The following is a 12834-nucleotide window of genomic DNA, read 5'->3' on the forward strand; positions in this document are numbered from 1 at the left end:
CGACTCTCTCAAGTCAGCAGGTTGGAGGGTCCACGAGAGCAGATGTACTCACCTGAGAAACGCTTCCTCCCGACAGCACGAATGTAGATCTTTCTGGAAGCTGCTTTGAAAGGAAAGTGTGCTGGCAACAGCAGAGCACAGACTGGTGCTGTCCCGGCCCACCGTGGGGGACCGAGGCAGGGGCGGCAGGCCCCCTCCCCACCCAGTCCCAGGAAGGAGACACAGCACGCTGGTCAGCACCCAGCTGTTGTAGTGTAGCTTGGTTTTATTTATGTCCACAAATATTTCCAAAAAATTACAAAATACTCAAATGGAGAGAACACAGAAGTCACGATTTCTGGGTCTACTCTGTTCACACTGTGTTATCTCATGGCAAACTACTCATATATACATTTAGCTTCAAGATATATATAAACGGAGCAAATCAGAATGTACACTCTGCTCTGCTTCTGCCGAGTGAGACGTGACGCTCAATCTTGACGACACGGAACAAGACACATACGAAACACGGAAAAGCAAAACCGAACTTCCAACAAAAAGAGGGAAAATCCAAAAGGAAAGCAAGGGGGCGGGCTTCGGAGACGCCGTGAAGGTGCGGGCCTCCTACACTGGAGCTGATCAGGTGAGGGTTTCAGGCTGCGGGCTTTTAAATGAAGACTCAGTGCTTCACCTTGGCACGTGGAAGGAAAACCAAAACCTAACAGGAAAACACCTTCAGACAATTTTCAATACAGACTTCAAAGTACTTCACTCTCTCTCTTCTTTGGAAAAATGGATGATAGAGAGGAGATAAAGAAGGTTTAACTGAATGGTAGGCATTGTGTTCTACCAGAAGGAAAACAAAAGATGGGAGAGAAGGTGGGGTTCGGTGTGGGAGCATGCCGGCCTCAGCAGCCTGTGGGGTGCCCCGCAGGAGAGCAGCCCCGATGGCACATCACCGCCCCCAGAGGAGACAAATGCCCCTGCCAATGCAGCCACAGTGTGGTAACAAAGGGCTCATCTGAGCTCGTCTCCCCAATGAGGAGTTAAAAATTTAAGGCAGAAATGGAATGAAAGAAAACGAAAGAAAAAAAACTACAAACATTTTCAACAGACAAAACGATCCTCTACCTGTCCCAACTGAAACCGAACATGGTTTTAATAGAAACGGAAACACCCCTGATCAGGTTGGAACCCGGAAACTGAACTTGAGCTAACACCTGCTGGTTTCTGGGTCAAAGCGCCAGCTTCTCTTCCTATCCCTATGTGGCTTGGGTCCTGGAGACACTTCACGTCCACTGACCCACAGAAATATCTCGTTGTCTGACAATTCTTGGATGTGGCCACCACATCCAACGGCAGAAACAGCCCTCAAGTCTGGAGAAGAGGAATGGAAAAGGTCACATCCTGGCAGAAAGCTTGATCAACGGGTGCAGACAGCCTGAGCCCCCCAGGGTGGCACCTCCCGGGGCAAGTGTGCCCTCCCACTCCACGTCTGTGGCTGCGACTCCTGGATGGAGTGGGAATCAAATAGTTTCCCAGTCCGACGTGAGTCACCACGCTCCTGGGGTAGACACACAGGCCACCACCCAGAACTGAGCCAACCCCAGGGTCTCCCCCCCTGGAAAGCAGCCCCAGGGTGTGACGAGGATGGCCGGGCCTCCCCACCAGAAGAACCCCGTGGCAACACACACGGAAGAGATTTCTAACAGATTCCTTTGGCAAGCAGATGTGCTGTTATTTGTAAGGAATCATTTTCTTGAATTTTCTAGAATGTTTATTAAGAAAGGCAGTTCATCCAGGTCAAATGTATGTGCATAGAAATCTACAAGGAAACCTACAATCAGACACACAGAACATGTGCTTTCTATCCCACAGAGATGGGACAACGGGTGGACTGTTAACTCCTGGTGCAAAACGACAGAGGTTCACCCTAACAGATGTCTGCACCGCTGGCAAAGCACAAGCTCGGAACAGGCAGAAGTGAAAATCAAAGCAGCAAAACAAAGAAACAGTTTGGAACATTGGTTCCTGCAAACCCCTGGATGATCACCGCTGCGACCAAATCTCGTCCCAAGCTTTGCCCGTTTGTAATTAGTAACGCCCATCTGTTCCCTTTAATTAAAGGGATAATTATATATAACTTTTTATTAAAAAATCAACTCTGTATTCTGTCAATAGCTGGTAGGAATTCACAATTAGTGACATGGCTGGAAAAAAATAGATCAGAATAGTCGTTTGTGAAAAGAAAAAAAGGCTGTTCTAAAATTATTTACAGACATAAAAAGCCATGCTGCAGAACTTTCTCAAATTATGAAGATTTCCTACAATGTATTAAAATAAAAGATTTTTTAAAAATTATAGCTCTTGGATTCCCAACTCAGATGCCGCCTATCTGCCAACCTTGTGGGTTCTGAAACACACGGGGCTGTGTGTCTGCACGCACAGTGAAGGGTGTGAGCTGGATTCTAGCACCTACTGAGAAGTCAACGAAGGAAAAGAAAACGAAAGCCGCACCGCACCCCAAGATTGCCAGGAAGTTTTCTGAATGTTCAGTCCAGTCCAGGACTCGCTAAGTTTCTGGGGGACTGTCATGCACAGAGACCCAAACCAGTCTCAAGGAATCCTTTCTACAAACAAACACTATTATGCTGATACATTTTTAGTTGTGGGTTTTTAAATATATAAAGAAATCTTTAGAAGATATTCTTTTTGCTTTTGCAGATCCTATTGTATGTAAAAAGTCCTGTTTGTTCCCCCAAGAACTGGGGTTTCCACAGCCAGCATTAACAAATAAATAACTTATAACTGCTTGTCACCTTCTTTCTTCAGTCGACTGGAAAAAAAAAGAGGGAAGAACAGTCAGCATCCGGCCTGGGCAGGAGCACAGCATCCGCTCAGGGTCCAACTGTCCCAGGCAGCTCCCTGCACAGCTGACCCCACCCCCACCTCCCTCCTACCACGACAGCTCCTCGAGGGGGCTGCCCTCTAGGGCCACAGGCCAAGGCCTGATGGGGCCAAGGGGGAGTGGCGCTGTGGGTAAGTGGCCCACAGGTGGGGTAGGCGGGACCCTGGGCTCAGCCAGCCTGCCCCTCCCGAATCACCTGTAATAATCTTCCTGACTTGGTAGGTGGCCCCCATGCATGTGAGGGTGTCCATGCAGCCACTGCTGCTCCATGGCCAGTCTCTGCAGCTCAGCCGACTGGGCGTGCATGGCCTGTAGCTGGTGGGCCGCCGACATGGGGGGTGGGATGGCCCCAGGCAGGTCTCGTGGGTAAGGGGTGCCTGCCAAACACAAAGCAGTATCTGCTATAGAAAGGCCAGGAGAGAGCCTCCCAGAGGAGGGGCAAGAGATGCCCTAAGTAGTGCCCCTCCTTCCCCTGCTGGGGGGGCCTCCCCCCTGCACCTCAGCCTTCTTCAGAGAGGCTTACCTCCTAAGCCCTCAGTTTGAATGTTGAGCCCCTGTAACTCCTTCACTGCCTACCCCACCCCCAGCTCTGAGGGCAGGGGTTTGCAGCCTTATTCCCAAGTGGATTCCCGACACACAGGAGGTTATTTGTTGAATACATGAGTGAAGGAACATGACCTCAGACCAGACCCCTAAGCCGACTCTCACACTGGACTCCTCCTATCCCAGGTGCATTCTTACCAAAAACTGGGTGACGAAGCATCTCGTGTTCATGGGGAGGCTGTCCAAGCAGAGGGTTGGGGAGAGTGCCAGGGGGATAGGGAAAACGAGCCAAGTGAGGGCCAGCGGTCAGAGGGTCGACCAGTGGGTGAACCGGGCCTGCGGAACCTAGAAAAGGGCAGAGATCCGGATACAGGCGGTGCAGGGTCATGGGGCTCTCAGCGTTTGCCCTTCTCGGCTAGAAGCGCTGGCTCCTGGTCACCAGGCCCACCAGTAACCCTGATCCAGTCACTAGTAACCCCCCCGCTTTCCACACACACCTGTAGTAGAGCTCCAGAAAGGACAAGAAGTGAAGAGCTGACTTATTTCCTTCTCCCCTGGGCACCCCCTACAGGCAGTCTCTGGCACCCCATTGTGCTGAGAACCAGGGACCAGCAGAGCCCCCCTGGCCGACTGCTCCAGGCCTGCCTCAGCCAGTGTTCCTTGCTCAGCTGGGGGCTGGACTAGCGCCCTGCCCAGGGATGCCTCCCTGGCCGTCCACTTACAGAACCCAAAGGACACTAGGAGCACGCTGTGGGCAGGGACGGGGCTTGGCACCACTGGCCGCTGACAGTGCCCTCTCCGCTCTCCCTTGGCTGTTCCTCTGCTGGTTGCCTTGAGTGAGCAGCGCACCCAGGCCCTTTGCACCTGCTCTCCCTCTGCCTGGAGATGCTTTCCTCAGGTCTCCAGTGAGCAGCCCTTTCACCCCCTAAGTCTGCTCACAGGTCACCGACCCGGGAGGTTTTCCAGTGGTCTCTTAGGATCGCCCTGGCCGTGTTCCCGCTCCCCGCTTAGTCCTCCACAACACGGCCACTTCTCACAATCCCAGACACGTTTACTACCTGCCTCCCAGATATGGAAGGTAAACGGGGATGGGGTGCTGCTAGCACCTGCAACTGAGCCTGGCACATCACAAGTGCTCAGCCAATTCTTGTCGAATGAATATTATATGAGTGAATGGCTGTCCGCTTGCAGCACATTGAGGCACATCTGCTGGTTACACTGGGGCTTAAAAGGCCCACACCAGGTGGCATGAGACTTCCAGGTGTGAGGACCAGGGGGTGAATGCGACAGCTCCTTGGTTCCCTGTATCAGGGCTGGGGACACAGGTAAGAAGCCAGCTGCGGCCCTCCCTCTGGGCCCTGCTCTGCCAGCCCTCTCCCCAGCATGGAGGTCTGTGCACGAGGAAGTTCCTGGGTGGACAGCAAGGCCAGCCTCTCCTCCTCCCATTCTACCTACCTGGTCTGCAGGGCTTCGGAGCGAGCGGGGCTCCAGCTGTGCCCACGCCTGCCTTAGGCCAGCCAGCAGGAGCCCCAGCCTCATTCCCCACGGGGGCAGGAGGCTTGCTCCTTTAAGTTCCCGCTCAGTGACAACCTATCGCCACCCAGGGTGCCCCAAGGCCCTCGGTCCTGCCTCCTGCCCTAAACCTGCCCCAGTGAGCAAAGGCTGCTGCCCTCCCACCCTGGCCCACCCGAGGCATGGGGCCAAGATCCTAAGCTTCACCGCAGCTCTAGGAGCTGAGGGGCTGAGCAGAGACAAAGGCTGAACGTGCGTCAACTGACAACGCGGTTCCTCGGTGGATGCTGAACGTTCAGCTCTGCCAGGAATCAGGCGGGCTTAGGAAAGCGCATCTCCATCTCGGCCCGCACCCCTCCACACCAGCGCTCCCGACTAGCCACCCACCTTGGTGGAGGGGGTCCTGCTGGTGGAGGTGCAGGTGTGAGTGGATGTGTGAGTGCTGATGATGGTGTGGAGTCACGTTGAACATCTGCAGTCGGGCCAGAGGGTCGCTGGTCAGTGACGCCATGCGCTCGGCGTGGATCCGCTCAGCCGCCAGTCTATCAGGGTAGCTCATTTCAGGCCGCAGCTGCGGGCCCGCCAGGGCCAGTCTCTCCCTCTCCAAGGGGTTCAGGCCCGGGTGGAAAGAAGCGAAAGGGTGGGGGCCCGCAGTGGGGGGGATGGTGAGGGCGCTGTGCCTGGCGAAGTGCTCCATGGGGTTGGTGGCCGGATGCAGGGGGTCCAGCTCTGGGGGCTTCACCTCAAAGCCCGGCTTCATCCTCTCCCGCAACTCGCGCTCCCGGATCTCCCGCTCCCGGAGCTCCCGCTCTCGGAGCTCCCGCTCCCGGATGGTGGGGTCGACGTTGTACAGGCCAGGCATGTGGTAGGCCAGCAGGGGGTCAGTGGGGTTGAGGGGCACGTAGAAGGGGTGGTTGCGGTTGGTGGGCGACATGACGTGGGGCCGAGCATACTCGCTCAGAGTCCGGAGGGCAGGCGTGTCGGGCCCGATGTACGGGGGCACAGCAGCGATGGTGGTGGGTGGTGGCTCAAAGGATGGCCGCATGTGGCCGGGACCACCGAGCTGGGGGTCGCTGAGGCGGCCTTCATGTGCCGAGCTGGACGCCTTCTGCTGAAGGAAAGAGGGTGTGAGGGGTGATGTCAGCTGCTCAGGGATCTGAGGAGAGAAGCGCCACCCTACTGCCATCCTGCCAACTCGGTCCCTCCAGACCAGCACCGAGACCTGTCTCCCAGCCATGGCCTGGACCATGTCCTTGCCATGGTCCAGACCCAGCTGTGACAGTCTCCTTGGTGCCCTAGATAGCTTCGTGTATCTGTGAGACAAGGTGCTGCATAGGAGGGGGTGTGTGTGGGCGGCTCCCCACTGCAGAGGCAGGGGCCATGTGGCCCAGCCGATAGGAGCGCACCCAGGTGGGGCGGCCAGAGGGATCTGAGGTGGCTGGGGATCGCCCCAGTGCCCGGCTCGCCTCACCCTTAGCTTCTCTTCCGTTCCTTCCTTCGAGTAAGTGAGACACAAGCGTGCAGGCCTGCTCTGAGGCAGCCTGGACCTGCCAGGGCCAAGGAAGCGGTCGCATGGCGCGAGTCTGGGCAAGGGGGGGCCCAGGGCTGGCTCTGGTGGGCACCAGGGTCACACCAGTCGCTCAGGGATGAGCGGCACTCAGAAAAGCCTGGGGATGGGGTTCAAACAACCTGACCCTCCAGCTGCTGTGGAAATGAACTGTGGAACAACTGTCACACAAAGCAGGGCGGCCCCAGCGGCCCCAGCCTGGCATGACCAGGCCCCTCCCGCACACGGGCCGCCCGCCCAGCCGAGCACTCACGGCCGCCCGCTCCGCCTCCCGCTCCCGCTCGCGCTCTCGTTCCTTCTCCTTCTCCTTCTCCCGCTCCCGCTCCTCTCGTGCTTTCTGCTCTGCCTCCCGTTTGGCCTTCTCAATGGCCTCCTCCCTCTTCTTGGCCAGTTTGGATCCCGCCAGAGGCATGAAGTATAGGTCTGTCCGCGCACACGAGTTGTAGCCCCGATCCAGATGTTTGTAGAACCTGAAAGAGGCCACATCTCTCGCTGGGGCCCCTGCCAAAGCCGAGCCCGGCCCCGCGCCGTCCCGGCTCCTGGGACCAGTACCTGGCCGACTGGCTGGCGTGGCTGGGGGTGTCCACCACAGTGGGCTCGGGGGACGGGCTCCTAGGCGGGGGCGGGGGACTCTCGGGCTCCTCAGCGTCATCCAGAGCCTCTTCCTTGATCTGGACAGTGGGGAGCGGGCAGGCTGTCCCCCCAGGTGCGCTGCCTCCCGAAGAAACAGCAGCAGAGCAGGGTGGCTGGGCTGATGGGCCAGGCCCCGCAGGTGGGGTGGAGGTGGAGGGGCAGGTTGGAGGGGTGATGGGAGGAGGGCCCCCAGGGACAAAGGGGTGCTGGGTGAACGGGGGCTGAGAGGGCACCTGGTGGAGTCCTGTGGGGGGGTGGGAGGCAGCGCCAGGAGGCAGGCTCTGGGTCAGCACAGGCGGCTGTGCAGGGGAGGAGGGCAGTGGCTGGCTCTGAGGCATGAGCTGCAGGGGTGGAGGGTGGGCTGAAGGGGGGTGGTGTGTGGACAGGGAGCTCAGGGGCTTCAGTGCTGGAGGGGGCGGGAGGTTGGCGTTCATGGAGAAGGGTGAGGGCCCTGAGAGGTGAGGTGGGTGCTTGTGGGCCTGCGGTGCTGGCAGCTGGGGGATGGGCGTGGTGGGTGGGGGCTTGATGTGCGGCATGGCCAAGGGTGCTGGTGGCAGGGGCTGCTCCCGTGGGGGCTGCTGGGGCTGCAACGCTGACTGAGAGGCTGGGGGCTGCAGGGAGGTGTGAGGGTGAGCGGCAGCCTGGGAGGCCTGAGGAGGGAGGCCAAAGGGCTGAGGGGGGCCTGGGTGCGGCAGCAGGGACCCGGCCTGCAGGCTGTGAGGGCCGGGTGGGCCCTGACTGTGCAGGGCGGGCTGGGTATGAGGCGGGGCGGAGGTTTGGCCAGCTGGCCCGGTCAGAGGCTGCAGCGGGGCATGTGGGGAGGGCAGCCGCTGTGGGTGCAGGGCGGGTGCCTGCTGGACATGGGCGTGGGGAGGGGCCGATGGAGCCTGGTTAGACGGCTGGGAGACTGACGGGGAGCCCTGTGGAGGGCCTGCAGTGGCAGAGGGGGTGGGCCCTGGTGTGGGAAGCTGGGGGGCTCCCGGGGGGGCCGCGGGAGCTGGAGCAGCCGCACTGGAAGCCTGCAAGGCCGGGGGCTGGGCCTGCAGCGTCTGCTGCTGGGCAGAGGAGTCCGAGTCGCTCTCGTTGTCCTGGGGGCTGGGGATGCTGGGCGACGTGCTGCGATTGTCCTGGTCGATGTCTTTGGGGTCACTGCTGCCCTCATCGTTGACACTGCGGCTGTCGGAACTCTCTCCCTCGCCTTCGGATGGTGAGTTGGGCCGGCTGATCTCCTGGGGCCAGAGAAGGGAGGGAGGAAGCTCTAGGAGGGTAGGGCTCCCTCTGCGCCTGGCACGTGCTGAGGAAGCACCAGGCTTGGCCCCAAAGACCAGGGGCCCTGCCCTAACCCAGCCAGTCTCGGGAGCCACTCTCGCCTCCTCCCTGGGACAGAGGGCACTGCCTCCCCAGGGAGAATCAGCTGGGGGCGTCTCAAGGGGCATCAGCTGCCAGCTATAGTCAGCAAGGCTCGGCTGCAAGCCTCACCTGGGTTTTCGTCTTCTTGGAGCTGGTCCTGTCGGCCTCCTCTGTGTCAGAGGCCACCTTCTCCCGCTGGCGCTTGGTGTTCTTCAGTGGGGACGAGGCTTCCTCCTTCACTTTCTGTGGTGGGAAAGCACGAGGAGGGTCAGGTTTGGGGAACAGGATGGCTGGGGACAGACTCCTGAGCTCAGCCTGGAGCTCACCTTGCTCTCGCATTCTGAGCTCCAGCTTCAGAAGCAAGACAGCTCTGGAAGAGACCAGCCAGAGCCAGGAAGGAACAAGTATCTGGGGATGGGGGTAACTTGACTTTGGGAGGAGACAGCCTCTCAAATTACCACCCACCCTCTGCCTCTGAGGCCTCCGGAGCCCCCAAAGGTCAGTGGTAGGAGCTAAGCTAGAACCCCTTTCTCCAGGCCCCCACTGGCAGCCCTAGGCCAGGGAGGCTCCACAGAGGACCTGCGGCCCCAAGTCTGAAGGAGCTGGTCCCCAACTCCAGCAACCCCCAGCCCCCGCCCCCCGCGCCTCACCTTGGCCGACTTCTTCACCGTGTCCGCTTTACTGTCATTGCTGGAGGTGCTGGCAGCACTGGGGGAGTTGCGGCCGCTGGAGCGGATGTCTTCATTGATGGGCGAGGCGCGACCATCAGGGCTGGCTGGCTGCTTCTTTCGACCACTGCGCAGTGTAGACATCTGCCCACCCAAACCAGGGGCTGGTGAGACTGGACCCCAGTCTCCACATGGGCCACCTGAGCCCAGCCCACACGCAGGAGCATCAAGAGCAGAGCCCACCATCGGCCTCACCACAAATCCCAGCCCCTGGCAAACAAAGGCACCCCCCCCCACCCCGTGTCCCTCACAGCATGGGGTCACTATGGAGCGGAGGGAGGAGGGGGTGAATGGTGGGTTCACACACAAAAGTGAGCGATTCTCACTTTACTCCAAAGCACCCATCTCCAGGGACTGTCCTCAAGTGACGTGTACTGGAAATGAGCACGGCTTTCTGAGGGGCAGAAGTCAGTGAGGGCAGTCTGCTCTGCCACATTCTCCAGAATGACAATTACACACAAAGCCGGCTTTAAGTCTCCTCACTCTTTCCATTTATTCCATGTAACTGCCCGCTCTCCCAACCCAACCAAACAAAAGAAACACCTGCTGATTCATGTGACAAGATGGGGAGTGACCCAAAGACACGAGCTGTCAAATAATGTAACTTGTTCCTGAAACCACCAAGCATTTCATCATGTTTTGGCAGCACACTGGGGGCTCAGAAGAGATGGGGGTACAGTGATTCACGCTGGCCCACCTGTGCCTCTCTGAGCGAGCAGCGTCCGGTGATCAGCGTGCTAGGGTCAGAGGAAGGTGGATGGTGGCACGCAACTGCCTAAAAGGGCCCCTAGGGAGGCCAGCGCTACAGAAAAAGACCCTGGCAGTGTCCTGGTCCCTGATCAGGGAAAATCCTAGCTCCCAAAGGTCCCTGCCACATTTCCAACCTGGAAAACAAAGTCTCTTTATGAAGAGACTATGCAGTGAATTGAAAAAAAACACAAGGGCTGGCCTAGTAGCTCAGGAAGTTGGAGCTCCATGCTCCTAACTCCAAAGGCTGCCGGTTCGATTCCCACATGGGCCAGTGGGCTCTCAACCACAAGGTCGCCGGTTCAACTCCTCGAGTCCCGCAAGGGATAGTGGGCTGCACCCCCTGCAACTAAGATTGAACACGGCATCTTGAGCTGAGCTGCCTCCCAGATAGCTGTTGGTTGGAGCATGGGCTCTCAACCACAAGGTTGCCAGTTCAATTCCTCGAGTCCCGCAAGGGATGGTGGGCAGCGCCCCCTGCAACTAGAAAACGGCAACTGGACCTGGAGCTGAGCTGCGCCCCCTGCAACTAAGACTGAAAGGACAACAACTTGAAGCTGAACAGCACCCTCCACAACTAAGATTGAAACGACAACAACTTGACTTGAAAAAAGTCCTGGAAGTACACACTGTTCCCCAATAAAGTCCTGTTCCCCTTCCCCAATAAAATCGTTAAAAAAAAAAAAAATTGTCCTCAAAAATTCAAGGACCCAGTTCAAAAATGAGCAAAGGACTAGAGTAGATCAGATCAGTCTCCAAAGAAGATATACAAAAGGACAATAAATACATCAAAAGATTCTCAACATCACTACTCATTAGGAAAATACAAGTCAAAACCAATGAGAGGATTGCTATTATCAAAAAAACAAACAAACAAACAAAAAACACCTAGAAAATAAAACAAAAAAACAACAAAAGAAAAAACACAAATGTACCTGAAAGTTTCCAAAAGTGGGTCAAATATATTTTTAAAAAGCCTGCAAGTTTCAAATGGCAGCGATATGCCCACTAGAGGTTACTGGCCCGTGCGCCAGGGGGAGGTCTGAGGGACATGGAGCGCATGCACTTAGGCAGAAACTGAGACCAATGCACCCCACTGACTCGCCCAGGAAGAGGGAGGAGAGAAGTGGCGGAGAGCCGTCTTCCCAGCCTGTAGGCAAAGCCAGTGCCTCTGGGCCAACCATTTCACCTCCGGGGGTCTGCATCTCTACCGCAAACAAAACCTTTCTCATCCTCCGCCTGGTGGGCATAGCTCCCAGCATCCCAGCAGCCTGGAGACGGGGTCAGGGTGCCTGAGGCTTGGGGGGCCGGCCTGGGGACTCACCGAGCCTCGAGTCCGCCGTGTCCTCATGCTATGCTTCCCACTGAGCCCATCGTCCTCCTCTTTGACGGGCTTGAACATGAAGGGCGGGGGGTCCACGGGCTTCTCGATGGGGGGCAGCTCGCCGTACTTCTTGAAGTGGATCCGGCAGTCAGTGCAGAGCAGGATGCTTTCCCGGCCCCCGTGGTGCCAGTCTTTGGAGGCTGTGAGGGCAGAGCCCGGGGAGGTAGGGTGGCGCCCTCAGAGACCGACGTCCTTGGGGGCATCGGAGCAGGGGGCCCTCTGTGGGCTCCACCAACCCTGGTGCCACGAGGCCACGCAGCTCTGGGCTCGGACAGACACCTGATGCTCAGCCTGCTCAGGTCCTGGTGTTGCCTGCTCTCTCCCAGGGCAAGAGAGGGTTTCAGGACTATTTACTGCCCCCACCTCCCTCTTCTCAGGGTACCCAGGAGGAGCGGGCAGCAGGCTCTCCGGAAACACAGGCACCCTCAGACCAACCGTGAGCAAGTCTGTCCTATCCACTGGTCAGTACTCTGTACTGACTGCTAAACAGGGCAATGAGATCAAATAACCCTCAAGTAAGCCTGAAGCGCAATTCGAATGCCAGGCCCGAGTGCCCGGAGCCCCGCCAGGAGCGCCCACTTACTGGTGGAGAAGCAGTGGCGGCAGGCGTACCCCTTCAGCTCCTGCTCACTGTCCTCGCTGTCAAAATCATCCTCGCTGGCCGAGCTCAGGTCCACTGGCATGGTGGGCACACAATGGGGGGAGAGGGACATCGTCACACTCGACAAAGACCGGGACTACTTGTGACTTCTGGCTGCCTCAGGCTCGGAGCCACCAGTCAGAGTAGCCCAGGAGGCTGCGGTGGGACTGATTTCCTCAGGGCCAATCATCAGAGGAAGAACTTATATGTGAGAGGCGGTACCAAGGGCCTGCCCTGCTAGATTGTTGGGGGCTGATGTCACACCTGAATCCTGGGGGGGCAGGCACAGCCACACCTGGTGAAACTGAACAGGGTGAAGCAGCATCCACGAGGCTTCCTGAAGGACGTGCCTCTCCATCAAGTGCCACCCCCACCGGCCCTGGATTACTAGATTACTTCCTGTTTGCATGTGCAACCAAAGGGACCCTCGGAAGCCCATGCCCTGGGCTAGGACAGAACCACACGGCACGACAGCTGTGCTGGTTGTGAGGGATTAACAAGCTGTGGGGCTTCAGTGTCAGACGGCACGTCGCACTGGGACCAAGAGGAGGGTGTTGGTACACCAGGAGGCAAAGTGGAAAATGTTAATCTGATCCGACGGCTGCCACAACAGCCGCACAATGAAACCCCAACAGCACACCAGCTACTACATGGAAAAGCTGCTCTGAAAGTATCAAAGCAGCCCAGGCCAAGGCCAAGACTTACACTTTGGTAAAAAAACTGAAATGATGTTGAGTTTATTAGAAAAATTGCAAAGTATGAGTAATCTGTGAAACTCCCTACCAAATCCCTCAAGGCCAACCCTTAGGCCGGGCTCCGTGTGTGCACAGGGTTCCCTGTGTC

The 12834-nt window shown here is 57.7% G+C and overlaps 1 protein-coding gene across 8 annotated transcripts in view; it reads right to left on the bottom strand.

The window, feature by feature from the left end:
* Positions 1 to 245: 245 nt before the first annotated feature.
* Positions 246 to 12834, bottom strand: part of RERE (arginine-glutamic acid dipeptide repeats) — a 389341-nt gene continuing 376752 nt past the window's right edge. For 6 of the 8 annotated variants that reach the window (XM_019746719.3, XM_088790100.1, XM_019746721.3 and 3 more), the window contains 10 exons: positions 11935 to 12027; positions 11292 to 11491; positions 9143 to 9304; positions 8622 to 8735; positions 7062 to 8371; positions 6763 to 6979; positions 5330 to 6053; positions 3629 to 3775; positions 3084 to 3264; positions 246 to 2815 (listed from right to left, as the gene is read on the bottom strand). In XM_019746719.3, coding sequence (XP_019602278.2) covers positions 2782 to 2815; positions 3084 to 3264; positions 3629 to 3775; positions 5330 to 6053; positions 6763 to 6979; positions 7062 to 8371; positions 8622 to 8735; positions 9143 to 9304; positions 11292 to 11491; positions 11935 to 12027 — 3182 coding nt within the window. In that variant the 3' untranslated portion in view covers positions 246 to 2781. The remainder of the gene's footprint in view (positions 2816 to 3083; positions 3265 to 3628; positions 3776 to 5329; positions 6054 to 6762; positions 6980 to 7061; positions 8372 to 8621; positions 8736 to 9142; positions 9305 to 11291; positions 11492 to 11934; positions 12028 to 12834) is intronic. The other 2 variants (XM_019746720.3, XM_074334104.2) reach the window with 1 other exon arrangement.

Source organism: Rhinolophus sinicus, chromosome 14 (genome assembly GCF_057876585.1).
Source record: "Rhinolophus sinicus isolate RSI-liver-muscle chromosome 14, RSI-T2T, whole genome shotgun sequence".
Classification (NCBI taxonomy): Eukaryota; Metazoa; Chordata; class Mammalia; order Chiroptera; family Rhinolophidae; genus Rhinolophus; species Rhinolophus sinicus.